Source organism: Megachile rotundata, chromosome 2 (genome assembly GCF_050947335.1).
Source record: "Megachile rotundata isolate GNS110a chromosome 2, iyMegRotu1, whole genome shotgun sequence".
NCBI classification, from domain to species: domain Eukaryota; kingdom Metazoa; phylum Arthropoda; class Insecta; order Hymenoptera; family Megachilidae; genus Megachile; species Megachile rotundata.
Window position 1 is genome coordinate 18,841,392 of NC_134984.1, and position 21,957 is coordinate 18,863,348.

Below are 21,957 nucleotides of genomic sequence, written 5' to 3' on the forward strand. Positions count from 1 at the left end.
CATTGTCCAATTCCCACATTGTCCAATTCCCACATTGTCCAATTCCCACATTATCCAATTCCCACATTGTCCAATTCCCACATTGTCCAATTTCCACTTTGCCCAATTCCCACATTCTCGAATACCCACATTGTCCAATTCCCATCTTGTCCAACTCCCACATTGTCCTATTCCCACATTGTCCATTTCCCACATTGTCCTATTCCCACATTTTCCATTTCCCACATTCTCCAATTTCTACATTGTCCAATGCCCACATTGTCCAATTCCCACATTGTCCAATTCCCACATTGTCCATTTCCCACATTGTCCTATTCCCACATTGTCTATTTCCCACATTCTCCAATTTCTACATTGTCCAATTCCCACATTGTCCAACTCTTACATTGTCCAATTCCCAATTTGTCCAATTCCCACATTGTCCAACTCTTACATTGTCCAATTCCCAATTTGTCCAACTCCCACATTGTCCAACTTTCTAAATTCCCAAACACTGAAATTTCTAAATCCTCAAATCCCTAAAATCCCCATATTATACAATATTCTAAACTTCCCAAAACTCCAATACCCCAACTTTCCAAATCTCCCTCTCTCTTCCTTGCATAAATTAAAAATTTTACTCGCATCATTATCAAAGGTCCAATCGGAGAATACGGTAGAATGTTATAGTATGCCCGATCGAAAGAAAAACTCGTGAAACGTACAATCGCGTATCTCACGCGACACGTGGAAAAGGTAAGTAGGGTAGGTTAGCTAGCAGCTAGTAGTAGGTCGCACGAGTATGATCGAAAAGGCTGGCAAGTAGCGAGCTTGAATGTCGAGGCAGCCGTATTTTGCTAGAGCAACACAGAAAGCTGCAAGGTCAAGGGTAAAGGTGTCTCCGAGATCCGGCGACGTGACGCAGCTGGTTTAAGGTCGCTTCTCGCTTGAATTCCGTGACGCGATCTACAAGGTGTCTCGCAAGTTTTTCTATAAACCTTTTTTTTAATATCTTCCTTGAAATTAAAATTAAAATTAAAAAAACAATGTTGTATGAAATGTAAGCGATGTATGTAGACAATATTTAGAAGTAAGAACAATATTTAAAAGTAACGACAATATTTGTAAGTAAGGACAATATCAAAATATAGATAATAGGACAATATGGCGGACATTACTGTGTTCTGAAACTTTCTTCGTTTTAAGTCAAATCAAAATGGAGTAATACAAGAATGTGTAAATTTGTAAATCACAAAATTTTATAAAATTGATATGTATCATATGTAGAATATTTATGTATAGAAGTTGAAAATAAATAATCTTCGGAGGAATCAGTAAAAATTTTATAAATTGTCTGCTCCTAAATAGTCCACAGTTCAATAACGCGCGTTATTTAAAACTCTCCGCGGAGTTTTCCAATGAACTCGGTAACTTCGACAAAAATAAAGTCAAATGTTACGAAACGAAATCTATAAATATCTTATTGGAACGACGTATCCAAAATATGAAACATAAAGTGAAGCACGCACGTATATCTTGTACCTAAGCACATAAATGTTACAGTGTTGTACTGAACCACGTAGGAAAGTAATAAAAAATGTTTTTGTTCGAACAAACACGAAAATAAGTCTTTATTCATCGGTTTGAATAAAACTTCGTGGGTTTATAGAATCATGCATGACGAAAATAGCTGTTCGTCTCATTCGTGTCCAATCTCGAAAATTAATCTCAAAGTCAAATTGGTATTCTCGATTTGTCACGTATCGCAAATACCGAAATTTCGGAATAAATATTTGATTATACAATAAATGTTATGAGTTACTTTGTAAAATATTTTTTGTTTTTGTAAAACAATTTTCTTTCGAAACCTTTTGTCAAGGCAAGCTTGATTTATTGAACCTTTCAAGTTTTTGAGGTTTAAGTTTTATATTATAGAAATTTTTCTCTTTCTTGTAAATTGAGTGTGTTTGAGAAAGAAAAAGAAGGGAAGGGTTATAAAAAGGAAGAGTTATAATTTCTTTGTATCAAATTCATAAATTCCTAAGTCCTTGAACTCCTGCATTCCTAAATTCCTTGTATACCTCAACTTCAGCACACCCTGTATAGCCAAGCGTCCTCGTCTACAGAAGAATGAAGACACCCTTGAAAATGCAGCACCACATACAAAGAGAAGACTAAGAATTCCTGACATCAATCTCTACTTTCCATTTGCTGGAAAACGTAGCTAAATAACAAATTCACTTAAATGCTACAACCGTTTTAAAATTACAATTGTAACTAAAAAGTGAACGACCTTAAAAAAGTGATCAACCTTAACTAAATATTTAAATTCAAAAACGTCCCAACTCCATTAATTCCTTTCCCCAAGAAATCAATGCATAGCTGCCATTTTGATCACAAATTCATAAAAATCGCCCTACAAAATCCGTCGTCAAAGTGAGCAAAGTTGAAAGTGGAATAAAAATTGGATGGCACAGAATCCCACGGGACAAAAACAAGCGCATCCCGGTCGAACGTGGTCTAATCCTATGCTCGGCAAACAAAGGTGCACCCTGGACCGCGAATCCCGGCTGATTATCGATCATTCCAGAATTCCAGTGTATCGCAGTTGGGCAGTGTTCGAACGCAATTCAAGGGTCGGTTTTGTGTCGGTGCTTTAGTGCGCAGCGACGCCGAAACTCCAGGCAGCGTCACGACAACACAAATCCTCGGCGTCTCGACGCGTGCGAGTCTACACCCAGCGACGTCGTGCGAGACGGCATCGAAGCGTCGCGACGCCTGCGCGGGTTCCCGCAACGATCAGCTGGGCTGGAAGCCCGAGCCGCGGAGGGGTGGGACAAGGAGGGCGATATAGAGAGCAGCACGGTCCATAGAGAGAGAGACCCTCTCGTCGGACAGAGACAGCCGAACACCACATCCGTCGACGATCAGTAGCGACGTCGAGGGTGGCCTCGTCGACAGTGGCGCACGTTTTTTTCCCACCGTCGCCCTTTTGCCCGTTACCGCGACGATGGTGCCCGTCGTCGACGTCGACGTAGCTCGCGAGCCGGCGATTTAACTCGCGCCCAGTGCTGCCGTGACGGTCGATCGAACAGCAACGCCTGAAACCTCGGAACGCCGACGATGCCTCGACCTCGTCGCCAACTTGTCTGGAAACTCCCGGTATTCCCGAACTGCCATGGCGTCAGGAGACCCCTGGATCCAGCGTAAACCCGTCTCGCAACCCTTACCTGTCGTCCGCTCTCCAGCGAAGTATCTCTCTGTAAATTTCCATCGCTTCGGTCCTCGGTGAATTCTACCCTAAGTGCGTGTTTCTTCCCGATGAATACCTTGGATAAAGTGATCGCGATGTAAGCAGAGCGACGCGTAAACACGATCGTTAGCGGAGTGCTTCGGTCTGCTGCAGCTGCGTACGAGGAGGACCCTCTTCGTCGATAGCCCACGGAGAGCGACGCCGTGGTAAGTAGCAAAACAAATGTGCAACCCGAAGAAGTGGTTGCTTTAAGAATTTTACTCACGGCGAAGGATGGGAAGGGTTCGTTGACACCGGACAAAAATCGCCGCGAGGAATTGCGACCAGAGAGGACCCGGGTAAAACGTGGTGCCGTGAACGTTTGGATCTGTGACGTGTCCGGGAATCGATACGCTAATTCGAGGTGTTCGGAAGTGTCTTTAGTTCCTACCGCGAGAACAATCGAGAGCAATAACGGGGTCCGTGTCGTGGACCGAAGAGTTGTCTTCCACGTGCAGAACGTAGCTTGATCGATCGGTCCGAAAGAAGTCGCGACGGGAAACAGGAAACGAGGGTGTGGTGAAGCAACTTTGGGAACAGCGGGAACCACTTAGCTAGAGTTGTTTTTGAAAGCCCCGCCATCGTCACCATGGATACACGTGTCGTTTGTACGATCCTCTTCATCGTCGCCCGATGGCCATGTGGTCAGGGTGGCCCGGTAAACACTTACGAGTCCGATGCAGACCTGCAGCCGGATCGCAGGGTACCCATGGACGATTACGCGATGAACGGACCAATCGCGGACGACTTCCCTCGAGATCTCAGAGAACCTTATCCGGGCAAAAGCTTTGGACCCATGGGCCCCATAGACGGCTCCTTACCCGACGATATGTCGTCGCCGAGTCTCGTCAAAGGGGACAACGTAGAGCATTTAGCGTCGCACGCGGTCCAGGAGAACAACGACTCCTCCGTGCCTCAGAAACGGACTTACAACATCATCTCCGTGGAGTTCCACAGGATCGAAACACCATTCGTCATCGGGATATGGATCTTCTTCGCCAGCATCGCGAAAATAGGTAACACGTGGCACTTGAACTTGAACCGCTGGCCTCGTTGATCGGCTCGTTGGTAGTCCGTGTGGTCAACTATGTCGTTGTTTGCGTACCGAAGTTGGCGAACTTTCAACTTTTGACCTCTTGTTTACGGTGTAGGGTTTTGGCTGCATTTATAAATCGGTTCACTGTTATTGCTGGAAGTTTATTTGATGGGAAGCTGGGGAATTAGATTCGGTATTTTATGTTGGACGGTTTTAGGGTAATTTAGGGTAATAGATACGTTTGGCTATTTGGACCACATGTTATAATTTGCTATATTATTTATTTTTTATGTGGTACATGTTTTACATCTCTTTTTTAGATTTTTACATTTGCGGTTTCCAATATGCCCAGTTGTATTTTAAGACTCCAATAGGTTCCCATATTTCCGGATTCCTATGTCCCCAGTTTCTGTTCGCTCGGATTCCAGTATCCCCAGATTCCGTGTCTTCGGATTCCTATGTGACCATACTCCCATGTCTCCAAATATATTTCCACATTCCTGGAACCCCAAAACCCCATATCACCGGATGTGTCCGCAAATCCCTAAATTAAAAATTACCTAAACTAGAAATCAACCCCATCCAGAATTTAATAAATTAGCCTACCCATTAATTGTCAATAAACAGAAATATTTTGCAAAAGAAAATCTTGACAAAAATTATTCTACATTATTATAATTTTGTATCTGAAATTTTGCAAATAGACCACGTTTCACTATCAAGAGGCTCTATCAAAATATCTCCATTATCTGATTGAACGTTTCGTCACCGTTTCGATCGAATTTCAATACTTCGCGTCATTTTGGTAGCGTTCCCATTTTTTCGACTGCGATGACTCTTCAAGTTTTTAAGATGCCTCTGTTCTGCTTCACGATTTAATTTTATCAGCTATTTCATGTGTCATATTTAGCTGACTCATGAATTTTCATGAGACACTGCTGTCCGTTTTAATGGGATCCCAGTTTGAAGCAATCCTTAAATAGCTCTAATATATTACATAGCTTAAAGGTACCTGCAAAATGCTAATTGCTAGAATAGTTGATTAGGTTTGTTGCAAATTAAATCACTCGGGTATTAAGGGTCTAAAAGTTTATATCGCTTTTAACTTTCTACGTTAACACTTTCTAATTGAATAATTTCGAATTATTTCATGAGTTTCGCGGTGAAGGTTCAAGCCTTCTTGGAATAACTTGGCAGAATTTTGTAAATTAGCAACAATTATTAAGGTCTAAACTTATGTAGTAATTATTAAACTTATCCAAACTTGTCGGAATTAAAATTATGTTTTCATTCACAATTATTATACTTGATGTATTTTGTTTCAATTATTTCTCTCCTCTGAATTATTATTTTTCTCATTTTTCCAATAATTATTTTTAATTCAACAGATTACATTCTAGAGAATCGGGGAGTTAGGGAATCGGGGAATTAGGGAATCGTGGAATTGGAGAATCGGGGAATTAGGGAATCGGGGAATTAGGGAATCGGGGAATTAGGGAATCGGGGAATTAGGGAATCGGGGAATTAGGGAATCGGGGAATTAGGGAATCGGGGAATTAGGGATTCGGGGAATTAGGGAATGGGGGAATTAGGGAATCGGGGAATTAGAAAATCGGGGAGTTAGGGAATCGGTGAATTAGAGAATGGGGGAATTAGGGAATCGGTGAATTAGAGAATCGGGGAGTTAGGGAATCGGTGAATTAGAGAATGGGGGAATTAGGGAATCGGTGAATTAGAGAATCGGGGAGTTAGGGAATCGGTGAATTAGAGAATGGGGGAATTAGGGAATCGGTGAATTAGAGAATCGGGGAATTAGGGAATCGGTGAATTAGAGAATGGGGGAATTGGGGAATCGGGGAATTAGGGAATTAGGGAATTGGTGAATTAGAGAATCGGGGAATTAGGGAATCGGTGAATTAGGGAATCGGTGAATTAGGGAATCGGTAAATTAGAGAATGGTAAAATTGGGGAATCGGGGAATTAGGGAATCGGGGAGTTAGGGAATCGGGGAATTAGGGAATGAGGGAATTAGGGAATCGGTGAATTAGAGAATGGGGGAATTAGGGGATCGGGGAATTAGGGAGTCAAGGAATTGGGGAACCAGGGAATTCGGGAATCGGTGAATTAATTACATTCTCTATCTGTTATATAAAGGGAAAAATATTAACGTGATGAACGCATTAAAAGTTTTACTGAAATGAAAATTCCAACGTGATAATTTTGCCATTTTAAATGGATTTTCGATTATTTTCACGATAGCTGGATTTTCCAGTCGAGATTACGTGATTACATAAATAGTGCAATGCTCGCGTTAAATCGTACACGATGGTACATCCCATTATTACACTGTATTACCATCGAACCCCTGTAGAATGTTCCTGTTACCAAAACAGACGCAGAACAACGATATAGATAGATAACAGAGTGTTCAGATAACAGAATGATCGGACAGCGAAACAGTCGGATTCTGAATGCTCAGATAATGGAGATTCTACTCTGATCGTCTTCCAATGGTTTCGCTCGCATTAGCAACAAAGCACTGTATCTAAAACCTTCTGCATTAATCATTCCATTTTTATAGTACTTGCTCTTTCGTCGAATTTTGCGTATCATCGACTTGATTGATTATTGTTCGAACATCGCTGTCTCATTTTTTACTTTCTCTGCATCTTGTGGCAACATAACATCTTATAGCATCTTCAATATTTGATATCTAATTACATTCTCACAATAAAAATTTTAATAACGATAAATACAGTAAAATTTGTAACAAAATAAAATTTGCACTCTCTGCAAAATCTAAAGTTTAAAAATTTTAACTTACCTTAAAATTTTATAGTCATTATTATATCATTTATAGTCATTCATTTTTTATAAAAAAAAATCTGTATAGTCTTTAATACTATCACATGAATTATTGCACGATAAATATATGAAAGTATAAAAATGTTAAAAATTGATTCGACAGAATAATTCATTAGTAAAAATCAGTTATTTTTATTGAGCAGTGAGATCGATATAAAAATTTCTTTTAATTTATTCTGCTTAAATATGCGACGGTTCATAAATATGCAGGTTGAAACATGATTATTTATATCGAAACGATGGTAAACCCACGCCTGGTTGCAACAGGCGGTTGGAACAGAAGTGGCCCAGCACAAACGAGGGTTAACCCTTTCATTACGAAAAGCTGCGATGCAAAGCGGCCATTTCAGGCGTCAGACTTATAATAGTGAGTAAAGCTCTTTAGCAAATAACGTGTACAACGTGTTGATTGTCGAAAGAAAATGGTGCCAGGAACGTGGTCGTTCTTAAAAATTGTCAAGTGCCAAACGATTTCGATCGTGATTTAAAAATTATGAGACGAGGACTTATTTTGGCAAAAATTTGGGAGAAATAGCTTGTCTATTGCAATCACTGAGTAGATACTGAAGAATGTGGAGGAAGTAATTTGTATAGTGATCTTTTTTGATTTTGAAACGGAAATTGAGAAATTTCAAGCTTTGTAATTTTAAATATTCGAAAAATATATATTTGTAAGCTTGTAAATTCTTAATAGTTAGTAGGAAGTTGTTAAATACTTAATTTTTTAGAATTTTTAAAATCGCTAATTCTTAAACTTTCAAATTTCCAAATTTCCCAATTCCTAGTTCCCCAATTTGCTAATTCCCCGATTCCCTATTTCCACGGTTCTCTAACTCCCCGATTCCCTAATTCTCCGATTCTCTAATTCACCGATTCCCTAACTCCCCGATTCCCTAATTCACCGATTCCCTAATTCACCGATTCCCTAATTCCCCGATTCCTCAATTCCCCCATTCTCTAATTCACCGATTCCCTAATTTACCGATTCCCTAATTCCCCGATTCCCCAATTCCCCCATTCTCTAATTCACCGATTCCCTAACTCCCCGATTCTCTAATTCCCCGATTCCCTAACTCCCCGATTCCCTAATTCCCCAATTCTCCAATTCCCCGATTCCCTAACTCCCCGATTCTCTAATTCACCGATTCCCTAATTCACCGATTCCCTAATTCCCCGATTCTCCAATTCCCCGATTCCCTAATTCCCCGATACCCTAATTCCCCGATACCCTAATTCCCCAATCCCTAATTCCACAATTCCTAATTCCCCAATCCTTAATTCCCCAATCCCTAATTCCCCAACCCCTAATTCCCCAATTCCTAATTCCCCAATCCCTAATTCCCCATTTCCAAATTCCTCAAATCCCCAATTTCCCCAACTTCCTAACTTTCTACCCCCCAAAAAATGTAACCACCTCCCATAACTAAAATCCTAGCCTAAAATCTCTACCCTCTTGCATCCAAGTGTCAAACCGATTCACGCAAACAACGATCAAAATTTTACTCCACATTTCTCCACCGCCTTTTTATTTCACCAAGTCGAACAAGATCTGTAAAGCAACGATTGTGCAGGCTTTCACATGACGCCGAGTCTCAGCAAAGTCTTTCCGGAATCCTGTCTGCTGATCGTGGTCGGCGTTGTGATCGGCGCCCTACTCTCGAAGATGAGCAGCGTCCACGTGTCACCTCTTACGCCGGACACGTTTTTCCTCTACATGTTGCCGCCCATTATACTGGACGCTGGTTATTTCATGCCGAACCGACTGTTCTTCGACCACCTGGGAACGATACTTCTGTTCGCCGTCGTCGGGACTATATTTAACACCTTATCGATAGGTTAGTAAAAATGGACCAGCAGACTTTATTCACGGATTAATGTATGAGCTAACTCGGTGGAAATGAACTTATATGGCGGGATATGAGGTTGAACGACCATTGTGGAAGGACATGATTTTCTTTCTGATTGATTATATATCCTAGAAAATTGGGTACAAAAGAATTTTACGTAATAAAAATTATTAGGATAATTTTGTTGAAATGTGCGTTAAATATTTTTGTCGATATGTTAACTTTTCTTAAGGTTATGAATAATTGTATAAATTAATGTCTCATCCCTGATGTACTTCACTTCTAATCTAAAATTGCTCCATAAGCCTTAAGTATACTCCTTGTCATTTTTATAAATTATTTTTCATTCATGTCGACCTAGAAATTGAATCTTGTCAAATATATTTATTATAAATAAGCACAGAACTAAAATATGAAACGAAATTCTAATTCCCAATTTGCTAATAGATCTACCGACTTACTATCTTTACAATATGGCCGCCCCACGTTCTTATGTTTACGAATACAAACCGGGGCCATTGGACTTCACATATTCCTATGTCCATGAATCTGTTACGTGGAAACGTATGGACGTTTTCTTTTTTTCAAACTTTATTTCCCGTCGAAATATCTTGCCGGCTGGCCTGTTTCGCGTTCGTTTTTACGAGTTCTTTTATTTCTGTCTGGACCCCGTGGCTGTTCGCGCCTTCGCTCAGGCTGGCCCGATGAAAAAGCACACGGGCTGATTCAAAAATTGCCTGACGGACGTTTCAAGAGATCTATAGCGCCGGTTTAAACGCGGAGAAATTCTATCGCGTCGAAAAATAGCGGGATTTTATAGGTGCAGCGGTCGAATGAACTCTAATAGAATGAACAGCGATTCTTTTCGTATCGCATTAGATGCGGGATTTATCGGGCTTTTTTTTCTAAACAGTTACTTTTCGTGAAGGAGTGCCCATCGGGATTTTTGCGGAGTCTACGCCTTAATAGAGCGAAAAGGATTGTTTTTGCGGGCAAGTATTTAGTTACCGGAAACGGAGTTACTTTTACGTTGATGTTTTATTTACGGAAGCTCGGAAGGGAAGTTTAAACGCGCGGAAACTCTATCGCATCGAAAAGTGGCCGACTTTTTTTTAGAGCCGGTTTAACCACAGTCAAACGAACCTTAATAGAGTGGAAAAAATATTTTTGTTGCTTACTGAAAATGAGCTTGCTCGGTTGTTTTTAATGGAGATTCAAACTCGATCCGGGTTATTGATTCGTTTACGGTGACGTTGTCGATCAAACATTGTTGCATTGTTTGGATCGTACGCGTTGGATTTCAGTATTATTGGTAACATAAACAATCTAAATAGTGGAATAATATTTGATCGAACTGCAAACGGAACGGGCAATGAATTCATCGATTCACTGCTGTGCGTGATAGACATTTTAACTAGCACTGCGAATTTCACGCTACGATGCGTGGGTCACATAAAGCGTGGGTCCTGCAATTTAATATCGAGGTATGGGTCACTTGGACAATATTGTATTGTCACATTGATCACTCATGCAATGTATAATTGATTTATTGGGAGGACAACTGTCGTGGGTCACTCAGATGGATTCTAATTAGGCCGTGGGTCACGTAAAGCGTGGGTCCTGCAATTTAATATTGAGGCATGAATCACTTGGATAATATTGTATTGTCACATGGATCACTTATGCAATTTATAATTGGGTCGATCAGAGTTGACAACTGTCGTGGGTCACTCAGATGGTTTATAATTAGGTCGTGGGTCACGTATGTAACATCATAGTAAGGTATGGGACACTCTTACAATTTATAATCGGCAGGTGGGTCACGCAACTTTGGGTCACCTACGCAATCTATAATTGTGGGTCACCCATTCTATTCAAATTTTTTGATGGCTGATGTGATTTAATATTTTAATGTGGGTCATACAATTTAAAGTCAGATTTGTATGCGTGGGTCATGTGTATGAGTTACAACAGAAGCGTGGGTCATTCGATTTAATTCATATTTATGCATGGGTCATTCATATATTTCAATATTGTTGCATAGATCGCTCGCAATAATTAGAATTGTTGCGTGGGTCATCCAACCCGTTTAGAATTCGTACGTGGGTCATCCGTACAAATTAGGTTTCGTGGATGGGTCATCCGTATGATTTAATTTTTATGCGTGGGTCGCTCGTGTAATTTACATTTGATGCGTGGGTCACTCGTGTAATTTATATTTGATGCGTGGGTCACTCGTGTAATTTACATTTGATGCGTGGGTCACTCGTGTAATTTATATTTGAGGCGTGGGTCACTCGTGTAATTTACATTTGATGCGTGGGTCACTCGTGTAATTTACATTTGATGCGTGGGTCACTCGTTTAATTTACATTTGATGCGTAGGTCACTCGTGTGACCCAAAATCGTAAGTGGGTCACTCATAGATTTCGTGATGTATGCATGGGTCACTCATAACATTTATTATTGTCGCGTGGGTCACTTACATATTTGTGATTTGTATCGTGGGTCATCCGTACAATTGAAAACTGAAAAGTGGAACATTCGTGCCCACCATACTTTAATCGTGGGTCACGCATATTTCAAAACTATAACGTAGATCACTCGCGCAATCCATATTTAGAGCGTGGGTCACCTATATTTCAAAACTAGGTCTTGGCTCACTCATTCAATGTGTAATTCCGCGTGGGTCACTCATCGAAACATTTTAGACCTAAATTATAATAATCAAATAAACCTTAAAATAATACGAATCATTTTCTTCAAATATCAAATCTAAAAAGTAATAATACATCTCAAAGTATCAAAACTAGAACAACATTTTCTTTATCAATTTATTGCTCGTTAAAACTAAGAATAATTGCAATAACGTCTCAATAAACAATCGCAATAAAATCAGCATCATTTCTTTTCACCTTCCAATTGTAAAAAACGCAATTTCTTCTCTCTGACGGTTCATATTTTATTCGCTTTTTATATCGTCTTTTAGTTTTGTTCATTTTCTATGGAAACGTTTGTAGAAGACAGAATGATCCTCTGAGTGGGTAGACAGACTATCTAATGGGTTATTTATGTAAATGGTCTTTGTGATAAATGTAAGTGCTTCTTCCTATCTCGTTGGAGTAGATTTTATTTGTTGCCTCTGTTTTTATTTTTATTCGTACATCTGTGCACGCGTTTGTGAAAAATATATCAGCCCGGAAACGACTTTTTAAGTATTACTGGCGCTGGTCCAGAAATCACGTCTTTTATACACAGTCATATTTCGATACCAAAGTGAACTGTATAATACTACGGAATAATTAAATGAGTTTTAATATAGGTACCAATAAAATCTGTATACTTTTTGTTATAGATATGTGTAAAATAAATTATACATATGTATGTATACATATATGTACATATACACATATGTGTATATACATATACATATATGAACACATATGTATACATACATGTACATACATATGCACATATGTGTACATACATATACATACATGAACACATATGTATACATACATGTACATATACAATATGCACATATGTGTACATACATATACATACATGAACACATATGTATACATACATGTACATATATATGCACATATGTGTACATACATTGTATACATACATGTACATACATATGCACATATGTGTACATACATTGTATACATACATATACATACACATATGTATACACACATATACATACATATACATACATGAACAGATATCTATACACACATATACATACATATACACATATGTATACACACATATACATACATGTACACATATGTATGTATATTTTAATTTGACTCTAGAAGAGAGATTTATGTTACTTTAAAATTTCACATGTGCATCATCGTTAAAATTTCGTAACATTTTTCTATTCCATATTTAACACATGTGCATGCAACACATATGTATACGTAACGATTTAATTGACTCAGTACCGAACAGTATTTTTTCCTAAATCGTTAAAAACGTCCGAAAGTTCGAAAACCCGTGAAGTTTCCCAGGGAGGTACAATACAATTTTGAAGAAGTTCCGATAGTTTCGGAACAAGTAAGAATTCGTAAACAGGAGTTTCGTACATACTAAAGAACACAGAAGAAGTTTGAAGTAGATCGTGAAGTATGTACAGAGTTCCCCGTAAACCGCTACGGACCACTTAACTTTTTAACATTCCGTTTCAGAAAATTTCGTTGTGCACCTCGGAATTTACGAGCAGTCGCGATCTGTCAATTTTCGTCGTACATTTCGTAATCAGCGCGCACGTAGTAACCGGCGCTTCTATCGAGAGTGAAAACACGAGGACTCGCCCACGCGATTTCTGTTTATGGATCAGAGTGTTCGCGAAATGGTAGTTGCGAGTTACGAAACGTCGTCGATTTTCTGCATACGACACGGTTACGCTGGTTGATAATTAAAGACGTAACGCTTTTATCAGTGATCGTTACGTTATCGATGGATTTACGGAATTATACCGGCAATTCGATAAGATTGAACAACACTGATTTTGCCAGGTCTTGATTTATTTTCAGTTTTGTTTGATCATCGATTAACTTAATACGCAACTCATTATATACGGACACTATGAGATCATTATTTTAAAAGAAGTACAGCATGCATTTTCTTTGAAATACAATTTTAGAGACCTTGTAACCTGTTCCTTGAAGATGTTTTCATTCGTGTCTATTGGAAATTTTATACAAATAGACATGACTGATTTATTGCCAAGAATTGTATTAATAATTATTAGATGAATTCATGATACATTTATTTTCAGTAATAGGTAATGGTAAATTAATTTTGCTGAGGTTCTAAGACACCATCATTTCAAAAAAATGTTCACAATATTGCACATAATAAAAAAATTTTACAATACAGTACCATAACATAAAATAAAAATAATTAATTTGACACAATCAGTACACTGTAAGCAACATCAAATTAACCCTAAAGTTACCCCTTAATAAATACAACATTGACATAAAAATGTGACTATTGAATCACCAAACGTGAATATTAGAAAATCAAAAAAATTGTCAGTGAATGAAGAAAAATTGTTAATTAATGATTAATTGTTTCTAGGCGCCTCGTTATGGGTGTTAGGTAAGATCGGCCTGTTCGGCTTCGAAACGCCGCTCCTGCAAATGTTCCTTTTCTCAGCGTTGATCAGCGCCGTCGATCCCGTCGCTGTGTTAGCCGTTTTCGAAGAGATTCATGTAAACGAGATCCTATATATCGTCGTATTCGGAGAGAGCTTGTTGAACGACGCTGTCACCGTCGTAAGTATTGATTTAGCTGTAAATATTGATACTACTAGATCGAATCGATCGCTTTTAATCCGATGCTTTTGAGTTTCTCAATTGCGTCGATTGATACTTCGCTGCTGCAATGTTAACTCTGGTACACACATAATTCAAAACTTATGCGTCACGCTTCAAGATTTTACTATATAAGAAATTGAAGAAATTTCAAGAAATTGGGTAAAAGGAAATTTGTGGATAAGGGATGTTGTGTGTAATGGAGGAGTGGAGTATAGATTTGTGAGCTGTGATAGGTTAGGTTAGGTTTTTTGTTTGAAGATTTGGGGGTTTGTGAGCTGGGGGATTTGAGGATTTTAGGATTTGGGGATTTGGAAGTGGTCAAAACTTGGTAATTTGGTAATTTGCAACTTTGGGAATTTGGGAATGTGTAAGTTGGTAAATTCCTATATCTCCAAAACCATAAATCCCCAATTCCTAAATCACCAACTTTTTAAATTTCTGAATTCCACAATTTCTAGACCCTTGTATCTTCAAATTCCAAAATTCCTACATTCCCTAGTCCCAAATTCCATAATCCCAAATTCCCTAGTTTCCAAATCCTCTAGTCTCCAAATTCTCTAGTTCCCAATTTCGCTAGTTCTAAAATTCCCTAGTTCCGATTTCCCTAAATTCCCAAATTACTAAATCCCCAAATTCCTTAAATTCCCGAAATCCCTAAATCCCCGAATTGCCTAGTTCCAAATTCCATAATCCCAAATTCCCTAGTCCCCAAATTCTCTAATTCCCAATTTCGCTAGTTCCAAAATTCCCTAAATTCCCAAATCCCTAAATCCCCACACTCCTTAAATTCCCAAATTCTTAAATCCCCAAATTTCCTAGTCCCAAATGCCATAATTCCAAATTCCCTAAATTCCCAAATTACTAAATCCCCAAATTCCTTAAATTCCTGAAATCCCTAAATCCCCGAATTGCCTAGTTCCAAATTCCATAATCCCAAATTCCCTAGTCCCCAAATTCTCTAATTCCCAATTTCGCTAGTTCCAAAATTCCCTAAATTCCCAAATCCCTAAATCCCCACACTCCTTAAATTCCCAAATTCCTAAATCCCCGAATTTCCTAGTCCCAAATGCCATAATCCCAAATTCCCAAAATTCTTAAATTCCCAAATCCCCAAATTCCTTAAATTCCCAAATCCCTAGATCCCCGAATTCCCTAGTCCAAAATTCCTAAATCCCCAAATTCCATAATCCCAAATTCTCTAATTCCCAATTTCGCTAGTTCCAAAATTCCCTAAATTCCCAAATCCCTAAATCCCCACACTCCTTAAATTCCCAAATTCCTAAATCCCCGAATTTCCTAGTCCCAAATGCCATAATCCCAAATTCCCAAAATTCCCAAATTCCCAAATCCCCAAATTCCTTAAATTCCCAAATCTCTAGATCCCCGAATTCCCTAGTCCAAAATCCCTAAATCCCCAAATTCCCTAGTCCCAAATCCCTCAAACTTCCAAATTCCCTAAATTCCCAAACCCCTAAATCCCTAATCCCAAATTCCTATGCTGCCAAATCCCTAGATTCCCAAATTGCCAACTACTCAATTACCAAAAGTCCCTAAAATCTCAATCTTCATTGCAGCAGTGAACGCCTTAAAAAAAAGAGTCCTCCACCCTAACAAAACATGTTAATCGTCGAAACAGTTGGAATAACTCGTCCCGTTTTAATGGCCACTCAGGTGCTGTACCATATGTTCGAGGCGTACAACGAGATAGGCCCGACGGAAATACTTTACACGGACCTGTTGACCGGTCTGGCTTCGTTCTTCGTTGTGGCGATCGGGGGCACGATAATCGGAGTGATATGGGGTTTCGCCACCGGTTTCGTCACGAGGTTCACCCATCAGGTTCGCGTGATCGAACCCATCTTCATATTCGTCATGGCGTACCTGGCCTACCTGAACGCTGAAATTTTTCACATGTCGAGCATACTGGCGTAAGTGAACTTTTCTTCTGATTCTTGCGATAAGGTAAATTGAAATTTGATGTAAGTTGAATTGGTTTTATGTTGCTGTTTATTTGTGGTCTTTGTGTTGGAGTGATGTGAGGACCTTTTTGGGGTTCTTTTTGAGATGTTAAGGTTCTTTGTAGGTTCATGTTTGTTCTCATGTACCATAAGTCTCTTTAGGCTTTTCAGAGATGCTGCTTAAATTTCCTGAAACTCTAATTTTATTATAGAAATCCACAAATTGATTATTATAGAAATGGACAAGTTTTATTTGTTTGTACATGTGTCATTTTGATATTCTCTTCTAACTATTATGATTAAATTGAAGAAGTGTATTTAAATAGCAGCAACTTACTATAAAATGTAGTTGATATTACAAAGTACAGTTACAAGTATTAATTACGATCTTCAGCAAATATTACAAATAGTCTTCATGTAAATACAATTTACAGTAGATGTACCGATATCATTTGAAAGTACATTTGTACCAAATTCATGACAGTTCCGTAATTTCCACCCTAGACATATAATTAGCTTCATCAAGTACACGCTTTACTTACTACCGATATCAAGGCAGAGGTATCATAATCATACTGTACGAGCACGTGCAATATGCCTAACCAAGACCTAATCCGAATGTAATCCAGAACCTTGATGAAGCTAGATGAACCGACATTCATGGTGAAACATTAGAATACTCGTGTACATACATGCATGTGGAAATCTCGAATACCGTTCAATTTGAAAGCTCGGAACATGAATGCTTTGAGTAGCTGGAGACGGTCGATGAATAGAACCGTTTACACGTAGCTGAATCGATCAGAAAGGAATTAATTAATATGTAATTAATACAAGTTATGTAAGCCTATCAGCGGATGTCGATTACTGTTTAAGACAGTGATGGACAGCTGGGCTCTCAAGGGCAGTGGGACAGATGGACGGTGCAAATGATTGGCTTTCGATAGCACGTTCGATTATTCTATTATTTAGATTACGTTAGTGGGGTTTTGTATTTTTGGATGTTTTAGTAGCTGAATTTATATCGTTTTGAATATACAAGTTTTTAAATTATTTTTTCTGGGTTGAAGATTGCAATTTCAAATTTTATTTAGTCTAAATACTAGAATTCCCGAATTCACAGATTCCCCTAGTCTTAATCTCTGAATTCACTATATTCCCCTAGTCTTAATCTCTGAATTCACCATACTCCCCTAGGCAAAATCTCCGAATTCACAAATTCCCCTAGGCTTAATCTCCGAATTTACAAATTCCTCTAGTCTTAATTTCTGAGTTTACAAATTCCCCTAGACCAAATTCCAGATTCTTCAAATTCCCTAGGCTTTTTCTCTATATTCTCAAATTTCCCTAGACCCAAATTCACCTAGTTGGAATCAGTAAATTTCCAAGATAGTTAATTCTCATATTCCAGTTTCCCAAATCACCAAAATCTCAGATTCTCTTATTCCAAATCTTCAAATTCTCACATTCTCCTATTTCAAATCCCCAAATTCCCAAATTCCCTAATCTAAATCCCCAAATTCTACATTTTCCCAGATCCGAACCCTGATATTCCCAAATTCCCCTATTTCACTTCTTCAGATTTCCAAATTCCCCTATTTCTCAGTGCCAAATTTGCAAATTGCCAAATTCCTAAAATTGCAATATCCCTAGGTCCACATTTCCAAATTCTATGATTCCCTAGTCCCAAATCTCTAAATCCCCAAATTACCTATATTCCCAAATTTCTAAATTTCCAAATTCCCTAGTCCCAAATCCCTAAATCCCCAAATTACCTAGATTCCTAATCCCTAAATTCCCAAATTCCCTAGTCCCAAATCTCTAAATCCCCACATTACCTAGTCCCAAATCTCTAAATCCCCAAATTACCTAGATTCCCAAATCCCTAAATACCCAATTTCCGTAGTCCCAAATTCCCTAGATTTTCCAATTCCCACGTCCCGAATTCCCTAGGTTTCCAAACCTCCACGTCCATAAATCTCTAGGTTCCCAAATCTCTACGTCCCTAAATCCCTAGATTCCCGAATCCCCTAATCCCAAATCCCCAAATCCCAAATCCCAAATCCCCTAATCCCAAATCCTCTAGTCCCCAATTCCCTAATCCCAGATCTCCTAATCCCAAATCCCCTAGTTCCCAATCTCCTAGTCCTAAATCCCTAAATTCCCAAATTCCCTAGTCCCAAATCCCTAAGTCCCCAATTTCCCTACTCCCGAATCCCTAAATCCCCTAGTCCCAAATCCCTAAATCCCTAAATTACCTACTCCCAAACCCCGAAATCCCTAAATTCCGCAATTGTCCATCTCAACCTCCCCAAATTCTCAAATCGCTGACTAATACACGAGTTTAAAGAAACGTTCCCTCAGCAAAATACACTTGTTTCTCGCCCACCGATAAAAATCGAGCATCTGGCACGTGTCCGCGATCCTTAGATTTGCAGAAACCAGTTCCACTAGTTTTCCGGCGCTCTCCAATTTTGCGTCGCAATAAATTTCGGAAAGAACTTTCAACCGTGGGCGTCACGCGAACTGTCACGCGGCCCCGTCGTGGCGTGCGTGCCTTCTCGTAATAAAAAGAAAATATGTGCGATCCCGATAGATTGCGCCCTATACACTTTGAAACTTTTCAATAAGTACGCGTTGCCCGGCCATTTTCTGCGTTTTGCCGCCATGAGATCCAAGCGATAACGAATGTTCAACGAAAATCTACTCCGAACGGCTCAACAATTTGCTCGATGACACGTTCAACCTATTCTCAAGGCCAGCCTTGATTTTATCCGAGTAATTCAACGATATGGCAAATCATTATTCTGAAACAACGACGGCTACCGTGTTCTCGTTAAGTCTATTATTTACACGTTTCCTGTACGAGTTCAAACGACGATCATCGATCCAGAGGCAAAGTATGCGCCGTGTAATAACTGTTCAAATATGCTTAACCCGTAATCACCCGGTCTCGATCGATCTCGTTGATTTTTTATTTGAATGCTCGAGTGGACGGACTGTTTGATGGACAAATAAACGATTTGGGATACGTAATGCTGATACACGGTAACGGGTACTTAAAACTTATTAAACTATTACAGGGATACGCTTTAGTCTGGAGCCCGGGAGCCCCGGGCGCACGCGATTATCGAGATGCCGCGCCATATTGTTTTTGTTGTGACGATTTTTTAGTTGTACTTTTTTTTAGTAGTACATTTTCATACAATTCAGGAAGTGCATTTTATAGTATCATGCAATAATATGCATGTATAATATGAGTACACTTTATGATTATATAAAATAATCATTTTATATGATTATATAAAGTAATCATATTTAATGGACAATTTAATTGTGTACACGATGTAAGTACATTCTGTGTGTACAATATAATTGAGTACATGACATGATTATATTGTATGCATAATAAAATTGTATAAATAATGTAATCATACTTTATGCACAATTTAATTGTGTACATAATATAAGTTCATTCGGTGTGTACAATATAGTTGAGTACATGACACGATTATATTGTATGCACAATAAAATTGTATAAATAATGTAATCATACTTTATGCACAATTTAATTGTGTACATAATATAAGTTCATTCTGTGTGTACAATATAGTTGAGTACATGACATGATTATATTATATGCACAATAAAATTATATAAATAATGTAATCATACTTTATGCACAATTTAATTGTGTACATAACACAGATATGTTGTATGTATAATATAATTGTACACATGATATGATTACACCTTACATGTAATATAATTGCACACACAATATAATTATAATTTATATGATATAATTATGAACTGTCCACTAAAATTGAACAACTAATGAACAACTTTTTTAAATTGCACAAATTAATGAATAACATTAACGTCGTTAATTGAATAACATTAATATCATAATTTCCCAAAATTGAAACTCTAAAAGTGAGACCTAAAAAAATGAAACTATAACGTCACAACCATTTGAATAGCAATAATTGTTTAAATAAATAAATCCTTCTAACTGTTTATATCCGTAACATTCTCACCGTATAAAATTAGAGTCGCTATTAATATTGAGAGCAGAACCCTCGGCTACTCAAAGTTCACCGTGTGAAGCTATTAGATTGGAATGAAATTATGCGAAGCTACCCTATTAACACTTTAGCTACTAAAGCGATATACGGTATAGTGCATCTCTCTTTATAACAGTCCAATTACTTCTTCAATGTTTTTCGAGGAATATTAAATTGTACGGGGAGAAGTTAGAAGTTTAAGGCGTTAATATAGCAGCAGTTTTATTTCCGCGTCGGAAACGTTGTCACGTGACTTCCAAGTTTTCTGCTCGCCTAAATGCAAAGCGCGGGAAGATCGATGTTGCGCTGTCCATCATCGCCTCGAAGAAGAAAGATAAATTATTCATGAGGTAGACGCGTTTTCATCGAGCTACTTAACACTCTGTAGTCTTCTTCGACAGCTATTATGATGGATTCCATGAAACTGCGGATGCAAAAACATTGTGAATACGTAAAACTAAAAGTTGAAGGGCACTCGATTAATGACGCTCCGTTAAACTTTTGTGATGCATTATCAAATGTCTGTATGACAAGAATTTTTTCTGTTATCTCCTATTTTTCAAATTAAGGTTAATTTTCTTTTGTCGAGTTAGATATTTTTATTTGTCAAATTGAGAATTTGATTTGGATTTCTTTTATACGAATTTTCAGATTTTCTAAAATTTTTAGAGTTTTTTTGTGAGATGGGAATTCGGAGTCTCAAGCTCTTAAATTCTAAATTTCTTAGTGCAAAATCCCTAGATTCCCAAATCCCTAAATACCCAAATTCCCTAGTCCCAAATCCCCTAATTTCCCGATTCCCTAATTCCTCGATTCTCCAATTCCACGATTCCCTAATTCCCTAATTCTCCAATTCCACGATTCCCTAATTCCCAGATTCCTTAGTTCCCCGATTCCCTAATTCCCCGATTCTCCAATTCCCCGATTCCCTAATTCCCCGATTCTCCAATTCCACGATTCCCTAATTCCCCGATTCTCCAATTCCACGATTCCCTAATTCCCCAATTCTCCAATTCCACGATTCCCTAATTCCCCGATTCTCCAATTCCACGATTCTCTAATTCCCCAATTCTCCAATTCCACGATTCCCTAATTCCCCAATTCTCCAATTCCCCGATTCCCTAATTCCCCGATTCTCAAATTCCATGATTCCCTAATTCCCCAATTCCCTAATTCCCCGATTCCCTAATTCCCCGATTTCCTAATTCCCCGATTCTCCAATTCCACGATTCCCTAATTCCCCGATTCTCCAATTCCACGATTCCCTAATTCCCCAATTCTCCAATTCCACGATTCCCTAATTCCCCGATTCTCCAATTCCACGATTCCCTAATTCCCCAATTCTCCAATTCCACGATTCCCTAATTCCCCAATTCTCCAATTCCCCGATTCCCTAATTCCCCGATTCTCAAATTCCATGATTCCCTAATTCCCCAATTCCCTAATTCCCCGATTCCCTAATTCCCCGATTTCCTAATTCCCCGATTCCCTAATTCCCCGATTTCCTAATTCCCCGATTCCCTAATTCCCCGATTCCCTAATTCCCCGATTCCCTAATTCCCCGATTCCCTAATTCC

The 21,957-nt window shown here is 38.6% G+C and overlaps 1 protein-coding gene across 3 annotated transcripts in view; it reads left to right on the forward strand.

Moving 5' to 3' along the window:
• The first annotated feature begins 2,715 nt into the window (after window positions 1-2,715).
• Nhe2 (Na[+]/H[+] hydrogen exchanger 2) overlaps window positions 2,716-21,957 on the forward strand; it is a 54,195-nt gene continuing 34,953 nt past the window's right edge. Inside the window, exons 1-4 of one of the 3 annotated variants that reach the window (XM_012288184.2) lie at window positions 2,716-4,287; window positions 8,744-9,007; window positions 14,117-14,313; window positions 16,027-16,283. In XM_012288184.2, coding sequence (XP_012143574.2) covers window positions 3,861-4,287; window positions 8,744-9,007; window positions 14,117-14,313; window positions 16,027-16,283 — 1,145 coding nt within the window. In that variant the 5' untranslated portion in view covers window positions 2,716-3,860. The remainder of the gene's footprint in view (window positions 4,288-8,743; window positions 9,008-14,116; window positions 14,314-16,026; window positions 16,284-21,957) is intronic. The other 2 variants (XM_012288179.2, XM_012288189.2) reach the window with 2 other exon arrangements.